Here is a 23,270-nt window from a genome sequence, read left to right as displayed (position 1 = left end):
AGTACCTCACTTCATTATAATAATGAAATTACAACGTAGAAACTTTAGAGAGTTTGTTAAGACATTCGTGACCTCTCCCCTGATTGTGACAGCAAAATCTAGAACTCTGTTGAATGTTCAATGATTTTGTAATCGCTGAGAATATCAAAAAAGTAATAACTTATTACTTAGAACATACAAAGAATATCTCACGAATCTCTCTCTCTCGAAAATAAAATCGATCGACTACTATAAAATATTTTGTAAAGTTCTTAAAGTGAAACCCTCACTTCAAGGATTAATACAAATTTTTTTATGAACGATGCGGGACTCCAACTCTCAGGTGTGGCTTCATCTACAGGATCTACTTTACATTTGATAACCTGCTCAACCCCAATATTTCCATAGTAGGAAATTGACATGAGATGTCGCTCTTGTAAATCTAAACAATTTGTTAAGTTTTTATGTTTTAGAGACTAGATGTCTCTCTTAATCAGTAAAAATGTCTATGTCATCAGAACATTTTTTTAGGTAGATACCTATTCTGTTGAAATACTTTGTTTTTTCAATGCTTAGTCTTAAAAACCTAAGTTAATGATATTATATTGTATTTATATGTAACATCCTCATGTCATGTATGTTAATTCTTATGAGAGAAATTAATGTCTTAAATTTCGTTATATGTAGATTAAATATACTGTTCTGATCTTATATACACTTTGATTTATACATATAGTGTTTAGTTCCCTAGCTTACCTGCGAGGAATAAAAAAGAGTGTGTGTGTGTACTTATGTATGCACGCAAGAAGTTATACTTCTTTGGCCTTTCGAAGCAAAAATCATTAAAATGATTATTGTATTCCTCGTGCTATTTTACATTTTTAGAAAGAACAATTTTGTAAAAATCTTGGTAAGATGGCTTTGATAATTAATTATTAAATAATGAATACGGCTGTATGGGCTTGAACCCTTTGCCTGTCTTAATAATGGTCGAAGAAATAAAAAAAAATAACAAATGACACAAAAGTCAGTTCACCTACTTTTGTGTTACAGTGATGCGCGCGCATCTTAAAATCCCACTCTCATCATTTTTAATAACGCACCTAAAGACGTATAACTTTAAAAGGGAACGATAACAGTAGGCGACTGAAGGGCGAAATTCTTCGTAATTTGATACCTCAGTGATAGATGCCGCGCCGGACAGAGAGACACAACTCTCCATTGTTGGCGACACTCATCGACAAATGGTCGGCGTGATGTAAACAGAGTGAATGCCGACCTTGCCCCGCCCCGGATGGCCTCATTATATAAATCGTATTGACGGCGAGTTGAAACGGAAGTGAATAAGTGTAAATTGGTTATTAACAAACTGTTTTTGAGTACTGTACTGTGGCGGAGAAGTGTTTACCTCGCTGCATCGACTAATAATATTATAATATTAACTAGCGGACCCAGCAAACGTTGTATTGCCATATAATGTAATTAAAAAATAATTAGGAATGCAACCGATTCTCAGACCTACTAAATATATCGTACTACAATTATTGTATTCGGTTGCCAACTTGCGGATTGCGGATCTGTGGATGGAATAGAATATTATAAAAATCGCGATACAAAAATAGGTGTTGATCTTAAAGGGTTGAAAATTTAGGGTTGTGTGTATTTTTTATGTTCTAACATAAAAAAATAAAACCGAAAAAAAAAAATTGTCCAATATTATATTTTTTATGTTCTAACATAAAAAAATAAAATCGAAAAAAAAAAATTGTCCAAAAATTGAAAAAAATAATGTTATGGGTTAATCACAGATCTACTGAATATGCATATAAAATTTGGTAAAAATCAGTAAAGCCGTTTCGGAGGAGTAAGGTAACTAACATTGTGACACGAGAATTTTATAAGATAAACAATATTGACACACTCTTACACAAATTATCTTGCCCCAAGCTAGCCATTGCCTGTACTATGGATGCAAGACAATGATGTATTTAATACAACATACTTACTTAAACATACATAAATACAAATAAACATCCATGACTCGGAAACAAACATTCATATTCATCATATATTTATATCAATCAATAGTGCAATCATTTGATTGCACCTACCGGGAAGCCAGGGAGCGCTAGCTCAGTGGGCAGGGTCGCTCACCACGATAGGGTCAAACTAATCCATCTAATATCATTTATATTTAATACAGTTTATTCTTTATTACTATCTTTATTAAAAATTGAACACGATTCATATATTGGCCTTGTTACTAATTTGTTTTGTACTAATGTATGGCTGTAATCAGACATTGTAAAATACTCTATTGATTGAAAAGAGTGGCCGTTGAGTTTCTTGTATGTTCGTCTCACGAGCTCTACTTTTTCCGAAAATATGGTAGATTCAGTAATTTAAAAGAAATATTCATAGTGACCATTCGAAAGCGCTTTATTTAAGCCTAATTGAATTAGGGTTTATTTGACTTTGACTTTGAGGCCGAAACAGAACTTTCTTCTCATTCATGTTCCAAAATCTTGTCACGATTGGATAATTCTTGAAAGAGGAATTTGTCAAGAACAAATCCCTGGTTTTTGAGTTTTTTTACTCAGGATTTAAGTCGGAACTGCTAACCTACGTAACTATTGTTTGAGAATTATTAATGCTGCGTCGACTAACTTTGGCAATAACAAACGTGTTAAAGTACCAGTTAAGCAAAATATGTGTTGCACCTTTTGAAAATTTTTAGATGACGTCACAACTTTAACTGTTAACCCTAACCGTCCATACTTTGCCGCTTAACGGCTGTTTTCAATTATGTTATGTGCAATATAGTTATAGTCCAATGCTTTATGTCGAAAAGCTATTGAACTGTAAGTAAGCGTAAAAGGATAGATTTGTGTACCTCTAGTAAGTTAAACTAAGCATAGATAGGTGATTGAAAACGACCGTAAAGCTATTATTAATGATAAATAGCAACCTGTGAAAAGTTTCAAATAAATATTCGATATTGACATTGATTTAAATATCAAATTTCACTTTTTAACTATGCCAAGGAATTCGATAGTGCAACTCAGTGCACAGTCTATATAAAAGCTAGCGATACTGTCAACGTTAAATTTGACTTGAACCTTAACTATAACAGCTAATATGATGCAACCCAGCCTAAGAGCTCACTACGTCCGATTCGAAGCCGATCTGTACCCGTGAAAATACGGTCCGGTGCAGTCGTAGAACTATTTCTAACGGTTGACGGCAAGAAATTGCATCTAGTCCGTAAAATCCAAATGTTTCAAGTTTTTTTAAGTGTTAATTCCACCAATATTTGTATTTATACAATTTGACACGTGTTTCGCCTCTACACGAGGCATCCTCGTGACATATTGACTCGCTAAACTATGGCACGAGACTCTTGTAAAACATGTTTATCTCATGTAAAAGTAGAAATAGTTCTACGACTACTTCGGACCGTGTTTACACGATTACGGATCGGATTCGGATCGGACGTAGTGTGAAAGCGCTCTAAGACTCAGATAATCCTCAGATAATGTTAGTTGTTAACGAGTTGATTTGACTTGACATCGCTTTACCTTGTCACGTCTGAATTGTTTCGATTTCCTGTGACGCGTTTAAAATTAAAACTCCACAATCATCTTAAGGAAAATCACGTTCAGATGTCGATTCAAGTGTCCGTTTATGTTCCGCGGATAATCTCATGGCGAGCGGGTGGAGTGAATGACCTCTACCGACTACCTTAAATAATATTAAATCTCTTTACTTTAAAATATTATGTGAATGTACGAATTAATCACAAATATAGCGAATCACTATTATATGAGTCTCTAGACTTTTAATGAACATGAGAAATGAGTCTAATTTGAAAATAATATACCAGGATTTTAATCCGCTGATTTAACATAGTGATAATGTCATTAATTAGTATGGGATTAAATTCGGGGAAATAATGAGTAACGACAGTATATATATCAAATTATTGAAAATGAAATATATCTTTATTGCACACCACAATATAATTAAATATTACAAAAGTCGAGAATACATAACAAGCAATAGGCGGTAATAATAATTAATACTATGCAAATAATTTAAATAAGTAAGTAAGTATGTGTAAACATTTTTGTGTTTCCGTCTGAAGGGCGCCGTAGCTAGTGAAATTACTGGGCAAATGAGACATAACATCTTATGTCTCAAGGTGACTAACGCAATCCTGAGCGGCATTGTATTGTAATGGGCAGGGCGTATCAAATACCATCAGCTGAAAGTCCTGCTCGTCTCGTTTCTTATATTAATAAAAAAAATTAATAATATCAAAACTCATGTATTCATTCAGGTCATAATGTTAAAAAATAAATTTACAAGCATTACATAAAATGATTGAATTTAACTGAAAACAAGTGGCAAAAAATATATATATATAAATAATAACTTAAACAAAAGTAATAATTTATTATAATGGATGTAATCATAGATGGTAACTGTCATTTAAATGTAAGAATTAAATTTAATAGTAGATTGCAAATAAATAGGTTTTATTATAATTATAGCGTACAGTATCAGCATGAAAACTTACGCAAGTATTAAATTTACGTAAACTTGAGTTTACGTAAAACCATTCCGCTAATTCCTGGATTGTTTGGCTCGGATCGGCTTCCACCATTCTTTCTATTCATTGTTATTCACGTGTGTGGACAGTCATCCACGTGGTTCGTTCTTCACATCAAAGTTTCCATCACGAAAGCGTATAAACTGAAATCACACATTGCGTTCATTAGCAGTCCCCTCTCCGAACGCAACATTGGTATTGCGAGCTGTTTCTGCCGCGTTAGTTCCGCGTATTCACAAATCTAAGTTGAAAAAAAAAAACTACTGAAAGTCGATAATCGGATGTTGCACATTTTTTAAAAGAAGAACTATATACAGTTTTTTTTACTTGTCGGAGGCTTCTTTGGACATTGTAGTGCCGCCCAGAATTTTTGGCTTTTTCAATAAACCCGAGCGGCGCTGCATTGTAATGGGCAGGGTGTATCAATTACCATCAGATGAATGTCCTGTTCGTCTCGCAAGCTTCACGGCAGAAATAGGCGACGTTGTGGTACCTATAATCTAGCTAGCATCCTGTGCAAAGGAGCCTGGTGTGATTATCTGAATATTTTTATTATTCAGCAAATTTATTTTCTTCACTCGTCTTTCTATATGTGAGACCGAATTACCACAAGTATTTCGTTTTATATATTCATATACGCAAGACTTAACAGATAGTTAACCAAATATAAATAAAATATTGGGAACGATTTCGTAACAGTAGTCATATGTTACGAAAACGGTATTCTAATCTTTTCTTTCATTCTTGGTTATCTTGGTATGATAACCAAGTACGGTTATCAAACAAATTGTAACAACAATTATATTATACTTTTTGCTGGTTTCTAATATCACAGAGTAGGGATGGATACTTATACTAATGTATGTTATACTTAATATATAATACAAAAGAGGACGAAATATTCATTTATATTGCGACTTACTAAGCTTTTTTTTAAATATTTATTTTAAATACAATATGTAGCGTAAAAGGCATAAAAGGCATTTATTTTCTCAAAATTGATTCCTTTAGAATTCTTTTTGATGTCATTTCTAGATACTACTACCGCTTCGGAAACAAATGGCGCTCTGACCGAGAAGAAGCGGCGCAAGAAACTCTCACAGCATTCTTATTTTTGCGCTCTTTTCAATAAAAATATACAACATTGTACAGTCATTTCTATCGCTATAAAATAATCACAATCTATTCCCAGTCTGTCCGATCATTTAGATATTCAGCAGTGGAGTAATAGGATTTACGACAGAGCCATTTTTTTATAAAACATTTAAATTTATTACACACCATAAAGCCGCTTAAAATTATATTACACACCATAAGTAAAATACTACACACTTCACTTACTCACTAACACATCTGTAAAACTAGCACACATGAACATTTTTAATTTAGTCTCGCTGCAATTATCTCCTCATTGTTCTCGTGTCTATTACGCTAGTATACTAAGTTTACTCTAGCTCTACATTATGTGTCACCTGTACAGGTGACAGGGTATATACCTAGTTGCACCTCTATGATGTGCCCCTTAATCCGGTTTTCCAGCGAAAATTTGTCTCTGAAATATGTTTCTTTAACACGCTGTCTATTCGTCGCGTGACTTGTGTACTTACAAAAAAACAAAACTTAGTTTCTAGTAGTAGGAGGGATAGTATTTCAATTTAAGTGATTTTGATAACATGAAAAAAAATTGTGTTTTCAAGTCAGACCCTAATAGTGGCGAAAACATTTATCAAAAATTAAAAATAGAAAATCGGTTTAATTAAAGGAACTTTTACGATGCTCCGTATCAGATTTCGATGAATTACTCTCAACGATGTGAGCGGATGTCGAAAAAAGATAAATGATATGACAGTACAGGCAAATGATAGGACAGAACAGGCAAACTATATGAAGGAACAGGCAAATGATATGACAGAACAGACAAATGATATAACAGTACAGGCAAATGATAGGACAGTACCCTGCTGTACGTGTTTTGCACCGGGCATGGCAAAAACTATGTTTATTTAAACAAAAATGTGTAGTGCAACAAATGTTTTTAGATAGACGATTTTGTTGAATGTTGACATGTTTTTGTTGATTGCGTAGGGAGAAACGCGCGTTGGAGAGCCGGCTTTATAATAAGAACAGATGCCGCAGCAAGCGTCACATTGGCTTGCCCGATGTTATCAACTGTGCATTATCTGTGTGAGAGCTGTATAGGTAATGCATCGATCAGCCTAGCAAAACTCTCTAAGAAAAAAGCGATTCGCTCGATTGTATGAAAGGTGCAGTCATTGATAGTTTGACAGATGACGGCTATAATCTTGTAAAACACGTAGATAATAACGTTTTAAGGAACTGTCCGCTTATATATAGCCGGATTATACTTCGTCGCCAATTGGAATACTGTAATTACTACTATTCCAAACTTATGTCCAATGACTGCACTCTTATTACGTAGTATTTACAACCTCTTTGGCATCAATACTGAAAACTCGGCACGGTATATTGCTGGTGTCACCTCCGCACCGCCCCGCTACTAATAAGAGCAGGTGCCGCGGCATGCGTCACATTGACTGGCCCTCTATAGAATCGCCATGTATCAATATCTCTCTGCATTATCTGTGTGACAACTGGTAACGCACCGATGCTGAAAACTCGGCACTGTATCTCTCTAGTGTCAACTGCGCGTTGCACCGCTACTAATCATAGCAGATGCCGCGGCGTGCGTCACATTGACTGGCCCACTATGAAATCATAATGTATCAAGAATCACTCTGCATTTTCTCTGTGACCGCTGAACAGTTAACGCACTGACGCTGAAAACTCGTCACTACCGTGAAAAGATACCTCTTGTTAGTGTCACCTTCGCACTGCGTCGCTGCTAAATAAAACAGATGCCGTGACATGCGTCACATTGACTGGTCCGCTGTCGATATACGACGTACCTAGTTCCGCTCTAAATTCTTTGTGTTAGTTGCTGATAACAATTCGTTAAACACAATCGATACGCAGGCTACGATGATACACATGTTGATACAGGTGAGTATTTTTTTAAATATTGTTGTATACCTACGACTTGTATCATCATGTAATGTACTAGAGGGGACGGGGCGGGGCGCGGGGTCACGGGGAACATACGAACCTACTCGTGTAATTGGTAAGGTACCAGAACCTACCAGTGGCCGGCTATCAAACTCTAGCCCGCTCACACACAGTTTTTTTTTATCAACGTTCAGCTGATGGTAATTGATTCGCCCTGCCCATTATAATGTAGTGCCGCTCAGGATTCTTGAAAAACCCAGAAATTCTGAGCGGCATTACGATGGCGCTCGTTACCTTGATACGTAAGATATTAGGTCTCATTTGGGCAGTAATTTTACTAGCAACGGCGCACTTCAGACCGAAACACAGTAGTATGTACACATTTCTGCTTCACGGCAGAAATAGGCGCTGTTGTCGCGCCGGTGTGTTATAATCTAGCCGACATCCTGTGCAAGGAGCCTCCCACTGGTGATAAGGTGACAAAAGGGTTGATGTTCAATCACATGTAGACACCGTATATAAATCCACAAGCCAAGCTAGAGTACCCGTGGCCACTTTATTTACTAACAACAGCTTTAATTCTCAATTACCACAATTGAAAAACACTTCAGAAACAACATTGAATAAATATTTAATATCTAAGTGATTGAACTAATACCACTATGTGTGCTATCGGTAAATGTAACAAGTTAATTGATATGGTATTAATGTTTACCTCGTGTAGACCAATTTATATAGAGTTCAACTTAGGCTGGATATGTTTGGATAACGGTCGGTATTAAATGAATTTCAGTGTTGACAGCGTATTGTCAATACGCCGCGTGCGCATCGCCAGTCTAGGTAATGAACAAAACAGGTGAAGGTTATTCATTGTACTTTTTATTTCATATATTATTTTTTTATCGATGTGGAGTGTAAAGAGCGTACGTCTGATGGTAATATAATATATATATATATATATATATAAATGAATTGCTGTTCGTTAGTCTCGCTAAAACTCAAGAACGTCTGGACCGATTTGGCAAATTTAGGTCTTGTATTATTTGTGGAAGTCCAGAGAAGGTTTAAAAGGTGAATAAATAGGGAAATGCTGCAAAATTAAATAAAAACAACAAATTTGTTTTTCCTTTGATGTCCGTACATAATTTCTATGAGTGAATTTATTGACGCACGGTTTGACAGTTCTGCTGTGAAACAATTTCATTACGACAGCACGGTGAATATTTTACGAAGTAATTATTGATGTTATGATATATTATTGACAAATTCATATAAAAACATTATTTTATTTATTATATACAGAACAACGTCTGTCGGGTCAGCTAGTATTTAATATAATATTGACAACTTTTACACAAATTATCTTGCCCCAAACTAGGCATAGCCGGGTACAAGACAACGATATATTTAATACAATATACTTACTTAAACATACATAAATACATATAAACATCTATGACTCGGAAACAAACATCCATATTAATTATATAAATGATTGCACCTACCGGGATTCGAATCCGGGACCTCTAGCTTAGTAGTCAGGGTCACTAACCATTCAGCTATATGGGTCGTCATGGTAACAAATCAACGCTGCGTATACTCCAACAAATACAAATACTTTTTTTATGGAAGAGAAGGACAAATGAGCATACGAGCAAAGAATATATAATAGTACAAGTACGGATGTCTCACTCCGCTTATTATGTTAAAGAAATAGTGACTCTTGCGGTCATACAATAAGGTGTAATTCAGATCGCACAGCGCTACTAACCCACATTTTTATTCAACTAGAAGTTGCCTCTCTTTCTATCGCGTGACTCTTACCTCTTCTGTCGACATTAGGGTTGACTTGTTTACCTAAAACTGTACCTACCATATCATTTAATAATAAAAAATTAACATAAAAACAACTGACTCCAAAAACACAATTTCAAAACAATAGATATAATATCCACTAAAAGTATTAAAAGAATTGCGTATTTTTATACAATCTAATTAATTAATCTAATTCTAGTCACGATAGAACTGCTCTCGCCTCTCGTCTCCTCACGTCGCGTGTCATCTCATCATCATCACATCTCACCTATAACTATGTATGTTACAAACCTACCTTTCCTGACACCGACTCCAATAAAAAAGGATTATCGAAATTGGTTGACGCGATATTGAGTTATTCATAACGCACATTATAGCAAGATTTTTATGGTTTTCTCATGTTTGCCATTGTCAGATGGAAGCACCAGCTTTCAAATAAAAAAAAGAATTATCGAAATCGGTTCACCCAGTCAAAAGTTCCAAAGTAACAAACACAAAAAAAAACATACGTGACGAATTGAGAACCTCTTCCTTTTTTGAAATCGGTGAAAAAGTATATTATTTAAATGTGGAACACTCACGTTAGTCAAAGAAAACACTATAGCTGTAAGTATTTTTTTGTCTGGCATCATTTATAACACCCACATTACGAGTATTTGAAGCCAATTTAGCTTCTACATCCTCAGTGACCGCGTTGCAACAGCTTTTTAGTAAAAGTATTTATCTACACCCATGCTTTAAATCCTCTATTAAATATTCTGAAACAGTTAGCTTATTACCAACATTAAAACACCCAATGTCGTAATAACCCAAAAAATATCATCCAAACGAGTGTTGTAATGTTGTACTGAATTTCATAACAACACTCCTTGGTTTTTTTTTCGATCACTTCATGCACAAAGAGTATCAACAAACAGCCACATTCTTATTGCTCGATGCGTCGTATCTGTACGAATTTCAAAAAAAGAACATTTTCGTGTACGCGCGTTCCACACCAGAACCTAGCGCGCCGTAAAAAAAAGTTGGTAAAATGTAAATTACTACTAAAATAAATAATTAAGTATTTCATAAACACTTAGTTTATTTGTATAAAATCAGTAATGGGTGATATTAAGTTACTACTAGGACTAGCTGTTTTAATGTTAGCAGTAAGCTAACTGTTTCAGAATCTTTTAAATGATTCATATTCTGGGTGTAGATAAAGTCTTGTATGCAACTGTTGATAATGTGTTTACACATTCGTGTTTTAATACCCCTTAATACACAACAGTTGCATAAATAACTATTAATTTTTTACGCGGTGACTATAACCCAACAGGAAGATCTTCCACTGATCCTATGAGCATGACGGTATTTGTCTCCATCCCCTTGCACTCAGTGGGCCTCACCACATATAGTATGTTCCTCACATAACTCAGCTAAATGCAATCTTTGGACAAGTTAAATAAAATATATTTTTGGCAATAAATATCGACTTCAAACATGCGTTTATACTTAAAAACAAAGTAACTTAAATACTCATAATTTACATGTATTTTACAATATATAAAAATTTTAAGTATTGAACAGGCAGTACATAGGTAATTACCACAAACTTCAAAATATTGCACTTAAATTTTATTTTTACCAAATAATAATTTACTTACGAGTATTTAATCGCCACCAACACTTGTAAGTTATACGACCATGAACGAATACATAATATTATAACAAATTTACTAAGATGAAGATATAAGTTGTGCCAAATTTTGTAACTAAAATCCAAATGTTCATCGTATAAAAACAAAAAGTCGTTCGGATACCTGATTTGTTATGTCTACCCACACTTTACCGGTTTTCATTATTGATTGTTTTGCATTTGTTTATACAAGATCGAATAGAGGAGCATGAGGTAAAGGCATTTGAAAATTATTTTATTACAAGCAGAAATTTGATATATATTTAATTGCGACAAATACAATATTAGGGTTAAAGTATGAAATTGCCGATTTGTACTGAAAAATTGTTTTTTTTTTTAATTTAACGTATTTATTTAATCGAAATAATTACCATTATTATCTTTATATTGCTGTCATCTGGAAGGTCATTTATGCATTTGCGATAGAACTGTAGTGATCTAGATTCGACAAACTATGTGAAAGAATTTTCTACTGCCTCCTAATAAGAAACTTTTTATCACGTATACGATTGTACAAATAACAAAAAAAAAATGGTAGTCCGTTGAGTAAGGTCTGGCGAATACGGAAGGTGACGGATGGTTCCTAATTGCAGTTTCTGTAGTGTTAAAACGGTTTCTCGTGCTGTATGAGGTTTTGCATTTTCATGGAGGAATAATGGTGAAGATCGATTCATGAGTCGGGGCTGTTTCACTGCTAGTTTTGCTATCATTGTTCGGACTTCGGAGTTCGGCACATTAGACATCTGCCGTTATTGCTTTACCACATCAGAGAAAGCTATAGCGAATGCTCATGCTGATACCACCAAAAAGTTACCTTTACCTTTCTATTGGTAAGCTTTGCTTTAGGTCACTGTTGCACCTTTGACCTGGGGTCGGCCATTGCATTTTTCGCTTACACTTATCGAAAATAATTTAGCGTTTCTTTCTGGAGATCACTCAAATAATTAGAAACCGATTTTTCATAGTTCTTTTATTTTATTGATTTGACGCAAATGAGTCAATATTGTTGGTAAGGTAATGTTAAACCATACAGCTAATTCCTGGGTAGGTAATTCACTTTCAATTCATTGTTATTCACCTGTGTGAGCAGTCTTCCACGTGGTTCGTTCTTTAAATCAAAGTTTCCATCAGGAAAGCGTTTAAACCAAAATCGCACGGTGCGTTCATTAGCAGGCCCCGCTCCAAACGCAATATTGATATTGCGAGCTTTAAGCGAGTCGGAGCTCGCTCTAAAATCACTCGATTTTTCGAAGTATCAATCTTTCTTGTCTAAGTTGAATAAAAAAAAACCTGAAAGTCGATAATCGAGTGTTGCACATTTTTTAAAAGAAGAACTACATAGGTATCATGTGATAAAAGTTTCACTCAAAAATCTCAAACCATGAAGTTTCTATGTCAATTCGAATAAACTATTAAATTAAAACGGCAATATATCCTCTATATCGGCATCCCCATTATTTACATAATGACACAGAACAAAAATAAACAAAACAAAATATATGTAGTGTTTGGGACAAATTCAGCATAATACTGATTATCCATTGGGATTATCCATACATCTTCCATTGGGACTAACAAATGCCATAGGTATAATATAAAACAGACATTAAAACACATTATCTCGGATTTTACAAGACATAACTTCCACCGCTACCATATTTATGTTCTCCGGGTGTCTATGTAGTATTACTTCGTGGGCATGACGTCAGAATATAAAATTAATACTCGCGTCATACATAAGACATTCTCATCGTCAACTATGATCATCTAATATTTGGTATCAGGCGATCTGTACTGATACTGTATAATGCTTCCTCTCTCTCTCTACTTAATCTCATTTTCTGCCACGTTAAATCTTATTAATTTATGTGTCTGTCTCTTTTTCCTGTCTCGCTCTTTCGTTTCATCTACTTTCAAATCACAACGATGTTTTAGAAGTTTTCACATCAACAAGATATTAAACTTTTGAAGGTTCTAACGATCAAACTACATTGCACTAGTGTCTTTAATTAACATCTCCTATTCAATCAAAAGCTATTCTACCAATGGGTAGAACCGTTGACTCTTACCGCGGTATCCTCCATTCGATCCTCACCCGTCACGTACCCAATATGCTTTAGGTTTTCAAATTCAATTCAGGTTAACAATGTTCGTATTACAAAATAATATGGGCTACATTCCAGTCATCATCACATACCATAAGTTGACTCTTATGTATGTTTGTTCTCTTCTTCCATAAACAAAAAAATCCAACTTTCCAATTAGCAAGCACTAATGCTGGACGGATCAGTGCGGGCGAATTTCTAAAAATTATATGCCTTGTCGAAATCTTTCTACCATTCGTTTTACACGTGTCAGCTTTGGACTAACTATAGTATGAAGTCGTATTATGGCATACAAGTCGCCTGCAATAATAATTTTAGATTCGTCATGGGCCTGAAACTATGCTGTAGCGCTTAAAGGCTGCGCGGAGGCTAGGGCCAATTCGTTTAATGCCATTTAACGTAAAGGAATTGCATCATTGAATTCCAGGGTTGAGACGTGTAATAATAGCATTATCAGAAGCCTGGCTGAACTGCTGATGCTATCAGCAATGTGCCGATGCTGGGTGGAATTGGCCGGCTAGTTTCTATCTGCAATTTGTAATTCTCATCGTCTACTTAATTTAATTTTTATTGTGTATGTTTAAGGGTCTGATATACAGAATTATTATTATTATTATTCAATATTATATACTGGTTAACTACAATAACATAAAAGTCGCACCGATAGTCGAAAATGAAACAATGCGAGTCCTCGCACTCGGCAGCGTTGTTCAGTTGTTCGAGCTGGTGAGTGTGTTGGTACTATGAGGTGGATGGCAGACAGCGAAACATCAATCAGAGCCGCTCGTAATCCATTGTGTAGCTCGGAGTACAACTCGTCAACACTCAACATAATACAATCATAAATCAAAGCCATACAGAAGCGTATCACGTAGCTAATGGCCATTAGTTCTGATTAAGTCGCGTTGACGTACGACAGCCCGCGGGGGGAACTATGGCCTATACGTACACGCCACTACATACACACATACACACTGCTATATTATCTTTATCATCTACTAGCTGCTAAGCGCGAAATAATTCGTCCATATTACGAGAGTAACCATCCTCCTCCAGGCATCGCATTCCTCATTGCTGAGGGTCGTGATTTCTTTGAGGATTCAACTTTTTGACAATACTTCGCCATCTGTGTCTGGCTTTAGCTACGTGCAGTGCGTCATGAAGTCCGGTATCCAGAGATGTTCGGATTTGGTCTGACGATCTTATAGAGCTGCGACCTTTGGGGCGTCGACCGTCAACCTTCCCAGTAACTATCAGTTGTTAGAGGTTGTGGCCATCTTTTCTAGCGATATGGCATAAAAGGCATTTATTTTCTCAAAATTGAATTCCTTTGGAATTCTTTTTGATGTCATTTCTAACAACTACTAGATACTAATTTTAAATATAAAATATAAAAAATACTAATTTCTAATAACTAATATGTCCAAAGAACTCTAAGATTCTACATGAAGGCACAGGCAGATGGATGAGAGTCTGGTTTTTACACCTATAGTGTGAAGGATGGATTGGTTGGTGCGGTATGCTGTCCAAGGGATTTGAAGCATCTTCCTCCAGCACCACATCCCAAAGGCATCAATCAGTGTAACCATATTATTTGGTACCTCAAATCTGTCAAATTCAAATTCAAATATTTTTATTCAAAATAGGATGTGACATCACTTATTGAAAGTCAAAAAACTACCACCCATTCCAAAATGAATGCTTCAGGCCTGAGAAGAATGGGCGCAACAAACTCAGTGGGCTTTTCATTTCATCAAAAATATGTTTTACAATCATAGTAACATTTACAAAGTAACATTGTACAACTAAACTTATTATTTAATAGCCTGAGAGTGGTCGCTCCAGTCCCAATCTGTGGTAACATTAAGAAAGTCATTTATGTTATAGTAGCCTTTACCACACAAACGTTTTTCAACAATTCTTTTGAATAACGTAATACTATTGTTTTGAACATTTTCTGGGATCCTGTTGTAAAAGCATATACATCGCCCCACAAAAGACTTGCTAACTCGACTTAGCCGAGTAGTAGGCATTATAAGCTTATATTTGTTCCTGGTGTTAACACTATGGTTATGACATTTTCTCGCAAATTCTCTTATGTGCCTATGAACATACATTACATCATCAAGAATAGATTGAGAAGCAACAGTCACGATGTTAATTTCTTTGAATTTTGCTCTCAATAATTCCTTAGGACCTAGGTTATGAATAGCACGAATAGCCCTCTTCTGCAGCACAAATATTGTAATAATATCAGCAGTGCTGCCCCATAGCAATATACCATAGGACATAGTACTATGGAAGTAACTAAAGAATGCAAGTCGCGCCGTATCTATGTCAGTTAATTGTCTAATCTTTTTAACCGCGTATGCTGCAGAACTAAGTCTGTTCGCCAATCCTTCAATATGGGGGCCCCATTGTAATTTGGAATCCAGAGAAGAAAGAAGAAGAATCCAAGAAATTTAGCAGATTCTACCGGTTTTATCACCTCTCCATTTAACAAAACACTTGCATCAATATTTTTAACATTCGGTACGGTATATTTTATATATTTCGTTTTCTTGCTATTTAACAACCATACATACATACAAAACTATCATATATCTCTCACCAAGCCAGCGACCGTAAGAAAGGTTTTCGTTCGATTATTTTTTCTCTGACTTAATTTGCAAGCCCGACTATTACTGGGCAAACGAGACTTGACATCTTATGTCTCAAGGTGACGAACGCAGATGTAGTGTTGCTCAGAATTTTTGGGATTATTCAAGAACCCTATTACCATCAGTTGAACGTCCTGCTCGTCCCGTCCCTTATTTTCATAAAAAAGGACCTCCAAATAAAGTCGTAATAAAGTATTTTGACGCTTCACTATGTCAGCTTACTTAACGTTACCTGTTTTTTTTTAATGCATTCTCAACGGATCTGCAGTGTGAATGTTCTGAGAAAAACTTACATGACATTAATTGTGGTGCATGGTGCGACTAGAGCGTGGGAAATATTGCACTATTCACGCGTCGATAGAGAAGTTTTTATGCATATTATTATAAAATATTTTGATCAGCTCTTCGTACAGTGTTAAATCGTATCGGGTGTTTCAAAAAAAATACCGTTTTGATCTACTAAAAAAGCAACTTGCTGCGGAGAAACTGAACCACTTCCACTGGTTTTTTTTTCTATGTTTGTTATCTCAAAACTTTCGACTGGGTGAACCGATTTTGATAATTATTTTTTTATTTGAAAGCTGGTACTTCCCGTGTGGTTTGGTCCAGATCTGACAATGGCATCCATGAGGCATCCACCCAAAACCATAAAAGTCTTAAATTTGCTATACATACGTATAGCAAAGTGGATGATAAATTTACGAATAACTCAATATCGCGCCAACGGATTTCGATGATTCTTTTTTTATTGGAAATGATATACTTCAAAGATAGTTTGGTGAGAGTTCGGTTAGGTTCTGATTACGGAATCCATGACAAAGTAACGGAACTCTTCAATTCTTAGGAGCAAATTAACGATACTCGGCCGAATATAAAAAAGATAGCTTAAGTAGGTAATCGGGGAGCCATAATACATCCACTCCCACTCAACAATTTAGGGAGGAGGGCACAGCTGAAAAACAGCACTCTTTTCCTTTTGCCTATTGTTTCATTTTATTTTTGTATTTTTTGTATTGCAATAAAGAATTTATTTATTTATTTAAAATCGTAAGCTGAACACTAAGCTTATGTTCGTTTGTAGGATTAATTCGAATGTTTATATCCAAGTCATGTATGCTTTTATTATGTATGTATATACGCACTTTTATTGTATTAAAACTATTATGGATTTCTGGCGCCCATAGTTCATACAACGCGTTATTCTGGCTCGATAAATTGTTTTAAGGTCATTATTTGAGTATTGCAGTATTTAAGTAATTTTTATAAACTTCAGCAGCTTTCAGTTATAAACAAGGAATAAATATTAAGTTCAACATTACGCTACTGTTAAAAAATAATGAGATAACTCACACATTTACACCATATTGTATTGTTGGTGTAAAATGTAAATGCCCCACAATCGAATATTGGTTTAAAATAGAATTATAGTAAAAGAGATTCTTATTTCTTTGAAAATTAACATAATATATTAAAATTAATTATTGGCTTATATACAACTGTGGGAGGCTGCTTTGCACAGGATGCCGGCTAGATTATGAGTATCACAACGGCGCCTATTTCGGCCGTGAAGAAGTCATGTGTAAGCATTACTGTGTTTCGGTCTGAAGGGCGCCGTAGCTAGTGAAATTACTGGGTAAATGAGACTTAACATCTTATATCTCAAGGTGACGAGCGTAGTTGTGGTGCCGCTCAGAATTTTTGGGGTTTTTGAAGAATCCTGAGCGGCACTGCACTGTTACGGGCAGGGCGTATCAATTACCATCAGCTGGACGTCCTGCTCGTCTCGTCCCTTATTTAAAAAAATATATACAACATCTTTGGGTGCAATAAAGTTATTCATTTCATTGCCAGACCAAGTACATCCACAGAACGCGATTTCTAAAATAATTTTATTTCCAACAATTAATGTCATTCGCGTATAAAAACAAATGTAAATATAAATTATCACATTCAGTACTTTTACAATGCTAAGGCGAAGACGTATATTGGTAAATATTGATATTTTTTAATGATTTACTTTATAAAAACGCTATATTCAAATGTGGTTAGACCTCGTATGGTAAACTGTGGTTTGTAAAGCCAGCTGAGTTACTAGGGCTGAGGTCTATAGAGCCTACATAGACTTTACTTACTTAAAACTTAGCTGAGTGTGATAAAACGTGAACATGACTTATGCATTGGGGTGCCATAGATAATTTATCCGTCTAGATATACCCCCTTATTCATAATGGTCCGCTAACTTTAAACAGCCTCTAAGGAGTGTTTTTTCTCATTCTGCCTTAGGTCAATAGAAGAAGACAGAGTGAGAATTAGCAATAGCAGACTTTTATGAATAAGGGGGAGAGTCTCTTGCTGGACAACCGATAAAAACAGGCCAGGAATATAACTTTAGAGTGCGTGACAAGCTACGTCTAACACTCGCGATTTGTATGACACTTTGTGTTAGTGTGCGTGAATTGCTCATAATACAGGTTAGTTCGAAAGTCTATTTTTTTCGACATTTTCACAGCTGTAAGCTGTTTCATAGTCTATCTAGTAGTTTCTCAACCTTATTTTGCTCACCGCCCACTTTGAGAATATGTTTTTTTCTAAAGTATTTTTTTGCCTTTTTAGACTATATTTTTTAATATACCTATCATTAATATCTCAATGCCCCCTAATTTTCTCTAGGTCTTCTACTGCCCCCCCGAAAGTCTCAATCGCCCACGTTGAGAACCTATGATCTAGACGTATAAATTATCTAAGATCTTAGCTCCAGCTCAGTATAATTACAGCTTTTAAATGAAAAGAAATCAAAGATAATGCTAAGATTACACTCAAATAAGTTTTACGTAAGTAAAGTCTAAATACGCTTAGAGACCTACGCCTAGGAATAGCCTATATATATATAGTATAGATATAATATCCATTATTGTGTATTTCTTAAGGCGACACTAAATGCCGGCGACCTTGAGCGATATGAGTTCACGGCTCCTATGTAACAAAGCCAATATTTTAAAAACAGTTTATTTGCTTACAATCCTCATTATTGACTACTAATCTGAATAAATGTACCTACACAAAAAAGATAAAGGTATAAAAACAACTTTTATGAGAGTAGTATACTAAACAAATGCATTATGCCGAGAAAAAACTGTTTTAACTGAAAAGAAAACTGGTAGTTCATAATAGTTCTGGAGTGTTAACTTTAACCAACAGCAAGCATTAGCAACCTACAAGTAAGACTTAAGGGTATTTGTAACAGGATAAAGTAGTGTGCATAGCTCCGAATGCTATATTTTCACCACAAATGCTATATTTTCTAAAAACACCTTGATTGCGTGTTTTCTGTCTACCCTTCGCCTTAAGTGGCGCAATTATGAAGTGGGAATGTATGACACAGATTGACTACATTGTATTCATAAGGTGTTCTGATGTCGTCGGCTTCGTCGTCGTAATGCAATCTGTCTTTTCAATCGAGTCTTTTGTCTTTTCGATCTTGTGATTGGTCTTTTTGATGTATTCTTCAGCAGTTAGTCCCATAGTAGTTCGATCCTTCATCGCATACTTTATTTACAATGCTTGATATTTTATTTAAAACAAGTTGACCCGGCAAACGTTGTTTTGCTATGTAAATTATTTTTAGAGTTAGACCGTTTTTTTGACATTGCAACATTAGGAACTTTATTTTTCTAAAAAAAAAAAGATTTTTTCTAAAATTAACGTAGCCTAAGTTACTCCTTTTTTACATCAGCTACCTGCCAATAAAATTCCGTCAAAAATAGTCCAGCCATTTCAAAGATTAACCCTGAACAAACAGACAGAAGGACAGACAAAAATTGTAAAAAATGTTATTTTGGTGTAAGTACCGTATATATATTCATAAACATGTAGTGAAAAACGGTTCAATATTACAGACAACTATATTATGGCTTGTTCAAAAGTATCAGATACTATCTATACCTAATAGAATGTAAACTATTCCAGATTGTTTGGAAACAGACGGTAAGAGCGGCGCTCCGAGCTCTCTCTACGCAGCGCTGCTCGAAGATTGTCCAATGTGTTTGTTTTCACCGCAGTATGATAGCTTTTTATTAATATTATGGTTTTTACTTTCATTTCACAACAAAAACGTCAATTAAATCATCTTCTTGATTACTATATAATATGTATTAACCTTTTAAAATCGGGGAGGTGCCATTGGGTACTAGATCTTTCATATTATACACAAAAATCGGAAGTGCCGTTTGGCACACTACGTCCTGAGCAAGTTCTGACTCTCATATTGTTTTTAAAATAGTTCTATTTGCATGGTCTTATAGCTTGTTTCAATAGTTTTCTTATATATTCTCTCATATCATCGAAGTTACAAGCAATCTATTCAAACACGTAAAATAAACGCTGCGAGCGCGCCAAAATGGCGCCGATCTATGGCATACCGCGGCACGGGGGCACTTGCCGATCATGGAAGTTAACGTTATTAATTCATTGTTCACGACGGAACGAATTAGAAAAATACATGAATATTACTTTAGGGCTTTGTATTTCGGTTTAGCAGAAGACTGCTTCCCTCAAATCTGATTGCATCGTTCTCAATAAGAATGTGCCAATGAAACGACAATAGTGTTTATAATATATACCATACCGTTCACTGCTTACAATCCACCACTGCTCTTATGAGCAGTGGTGGATTGTAAGTTATAATAATATCATTAACAATTAACATACGAAAGCGTAGTATATACTATAACGGTGAGGCAATTTTATTAATTTATTTATTTTGTTAATATTTGGTTGCGATATATGAACCTTATGATGAAGTTGTTTTCGGGATGGACTTAGTATCCCGTAGCACGAAAAAGGAGGTACAAAATGTTGTAGTTGATAGAGCTTTATAATCGCGAGTAATCGCGGACTAAACCTTATCAATTACAATATTTTTAACCTCATAATTTGTGCTACGGGATACTGTTTTAACCTTTTCTTCACTCACCAGTGGGAGGCTCCTTTAAACAGGATACCAGCTAGATTATGGGTACCACAACGGGGCCTATTTCTGCCATGAACCAGTAATGTGTCAGCATTAGTAGCTAGTGTAATAACTGTGCAAATGAGACTTAACATCTTATGTCTCAAGGTGACGAGCGCAGTTGTAGTGCCGCTCAGAATTTATGGGGATTTTCAAGAATCCTGAGCGGCACTGCATTGTAATGGGCATGGCGCTTCAATTACCATCAGATGAACGTACTGCTCGTCTCGTCCCTTATTTTTATAAAAAAACTCAACCTTTTTGAATATTATAGCACTTACAAAAACTGTTGATTAACAAAAAACTTTCTCAGTTTAAAAAATACGATACTTTATCATGAGAGATACGAGTCTATTATTGGTACGTTAAACACAATTAAAAATTAAAATTTATAAATAGCTATTTCAGTCACTAGTCTTATATTACTACATCGCATTAGAGGCAGAAAACTGTACTGTATAATCCGTCGTTACTTATTTTAACTGGGTGTTACTTTTTACTTGGTGTTAAGTGATCACCACCGCAAACATTCTATTGCAACTTCAGACGAATCAAAGGAGCGTTGCCGGCCTTGAAGGAAAGTGTACGAACTTTTTTTAAGCTACCCTTGTCGTTTCGTCCCGAAAACACCGCACAAGGAAGCTCATTCCACAACTTTGTGGTTTGTGGAAGAAAGTTCCTTGAAAACCGCACTTTCTAGGTACGCCACACATCTAGATGGTGGGGATGATATCCTAATTTGTGGCGTGTCGTGCGAAGATGGAATTTGGTGGCAGGAATCAGGTAAATCAGCTCTTTGGGACACTCCCCGACATAAATGCGGCAGAAGACACACAATGAAGCGACATCTCTTCGCAAGGCCAAATCGAGCCATCCACAGAGCACTGGGTCCCCTTATGTGTTCTAAACAAGAGATTTTATTCCAGAGAGCGGGATGGGCATGCGGCATGTTATCATCTTCCTGCTGTTTCTGTCAACGGTGACCTCGTATGCCACCAGGGTCAGCATGAGTCTCGCCATCGTGGCCATGACCAAACCCAACGACTACGGATTCCCGGTAATATTATCATTATCATCATAGTTAGTTTAGCTGGGCTGTTTACACACATAGCCTCTTGATTGGGCCATTTAGCGTTTTTATATGTCTTATTACTCCAACCAGCCCAGATCATTCCAGAAGTCCAGTAGTCTTTCATCTGTATATCATTATCTATCATTATCATCATACTGCTTCCTAAAACACCAATCACAAACAGAAAGTGTACCACGTCTTCCAGCTGATTATGATGACTTTTCAAATATTGCTATTAAAGATTTGAGAGGCGTTAAATTTGCAAAGATTGCTGGCAAAATAATTGCTATTAATTATTTTTCCTTTATGGTTTTTGTTCATTGGCATAAAAGGCATGTCTACGTCCTACTTAACGATTTGTTACTTTTAAAGGTACCATAGATCTTTAGATAATTTATACGTTTAGATAGAGCCTCTTGCTGCTAGACAACCGATGAAAACAGACCAGGCTTATCACTTTAGTGTGCGTGACAAGCTACGTCTTACACTCGCGATTTGTCTTACTTTGTGTTAGTGTGCATGCATTGTTTTCACAGCTGATAGAGTCTATCTAGACGTATTAAAATGATCTAAGAAAAAACCGCCCATGCGCTAGTTATATTTTTTTACCTATATCTATCGCAAGCAAATAATATACAGCGTGCTACAAAAATGAAACAACCAGTTGAATCTAATTTAATTCTTTCTTATCAATCGTCGCAGTCGCAGCCATAAATAACAGCGCATTAACTTTTTAATCAGCACTAGCTCTAATTACTATGCCACGAAGTATTTACTATCTACTAATAAATGAAATTATAAATGCGTTTAAGTTAGGTACCTATTGGTTTGATTTACTTTAGACAAACCACGTCATATAAAACAAAGCCAAAAAATGGAACATGCCACAAATTACACCATACTAACCTTCGACTGCTATATCTATACATTTCTGCGTTTCCTCCAGTTCTTTAAAATATGATTGGTCAATAAACACTTTTTCAGTTTAAGCTGCGTATTTTGAATTTAGAACCCGATTTGGACAGTGACATCAGTGGAGTAGCCGTTAGGTATTTTTAAATCCAGACGAAAAAGAAGGTTGCTATAAGTTTTACGTTTGTCAGTCTGTCCCTATTTTCTAATCAAGATCTATTCAGTCGGAAATTTTTCGATTCAAAACTACTATATAATACACAATACTTCAACACCGGCCCACATTCTACCGCTAGTGACGTCGCTCTATTTCACAGGCAGAGTTCCTAAGAGCTTAGCTGCTTAATCTGATGGTTTCGTCATGCTCACTGCAACGGCATCGCTTGCGGCGGCGTCATGCACCGG

The 23,270-nt window shown here is 35.7% G+C and overlaps 1 protein-coding gene and 1 long non-coding RNA gene across 4 annotated transcripts in view; one reads left to right on the top strand and one right to left on the bottom strand.

The window, feature by feature from the left end:
• LOC126975313 (putative inorganic phosphate cotransporter) overlaps nt 1–23,270 on the top strand; it is a 41,016-nt gene that overhangs the window by 6,897 nt on the left and 10,849 nt on the right. Inside the window, exons 1-3 of one of the 3 annotated variants that reach the window (XM_050823138.1) lie at nt 7,457–7,612; nt 19,840–19,930; nt 21,808–21,938. In XM_050823138.1, the coding sequence (XP_050679095.1) occupies nt 7,592–7,612; nt 19,840–19,930; nt 21,808–21,938 (243 nt within the window). In that variant the 5' untranslated portion in view covers nt 7,457–7,591. Of the gene's footprint in view, nt 1–7,456; nt 7,613–19,839; nt 19,931–21,807; nt 21,939–23,270 lie in introns of those variants that run through there. The other 2 variants (XM_050823140.1, XM_050823139.1) reach the window with 2 other exon arrangements.
• On the bottom strand, nt 3,578–11,160 carry LOC126975334 (uncharacterized). The gene is made up of 4 exons (XR_007731691.1): nt 11,077–11,160; nt 8,331–8,451; nt 4,559–4,734; nt 3,578–3,720 (listed from the first exon to the last, which is right to left on the bottom strand). It is a non-coding gene; the product is annotated as an uncharacterized LOC126975334 (long non-coding RNA).

This window comes from Leptidea sinapis, chromosome 35 (genome assembly GCF_905404315.1).
Source record: "Leptidea sinapis chromosome 35, ilLepSina1.1, whole genome shotgun sequence".
Lineage (NCBI taxonomy): Eukaryota > Metazoa > Arthropoda > Insecta > Lepidoptera > Pieridae > Leptidea > Leptidea sinapis.
This window is presented reverse-complemented; position numbering and strand designations above follow the sequence as displayed.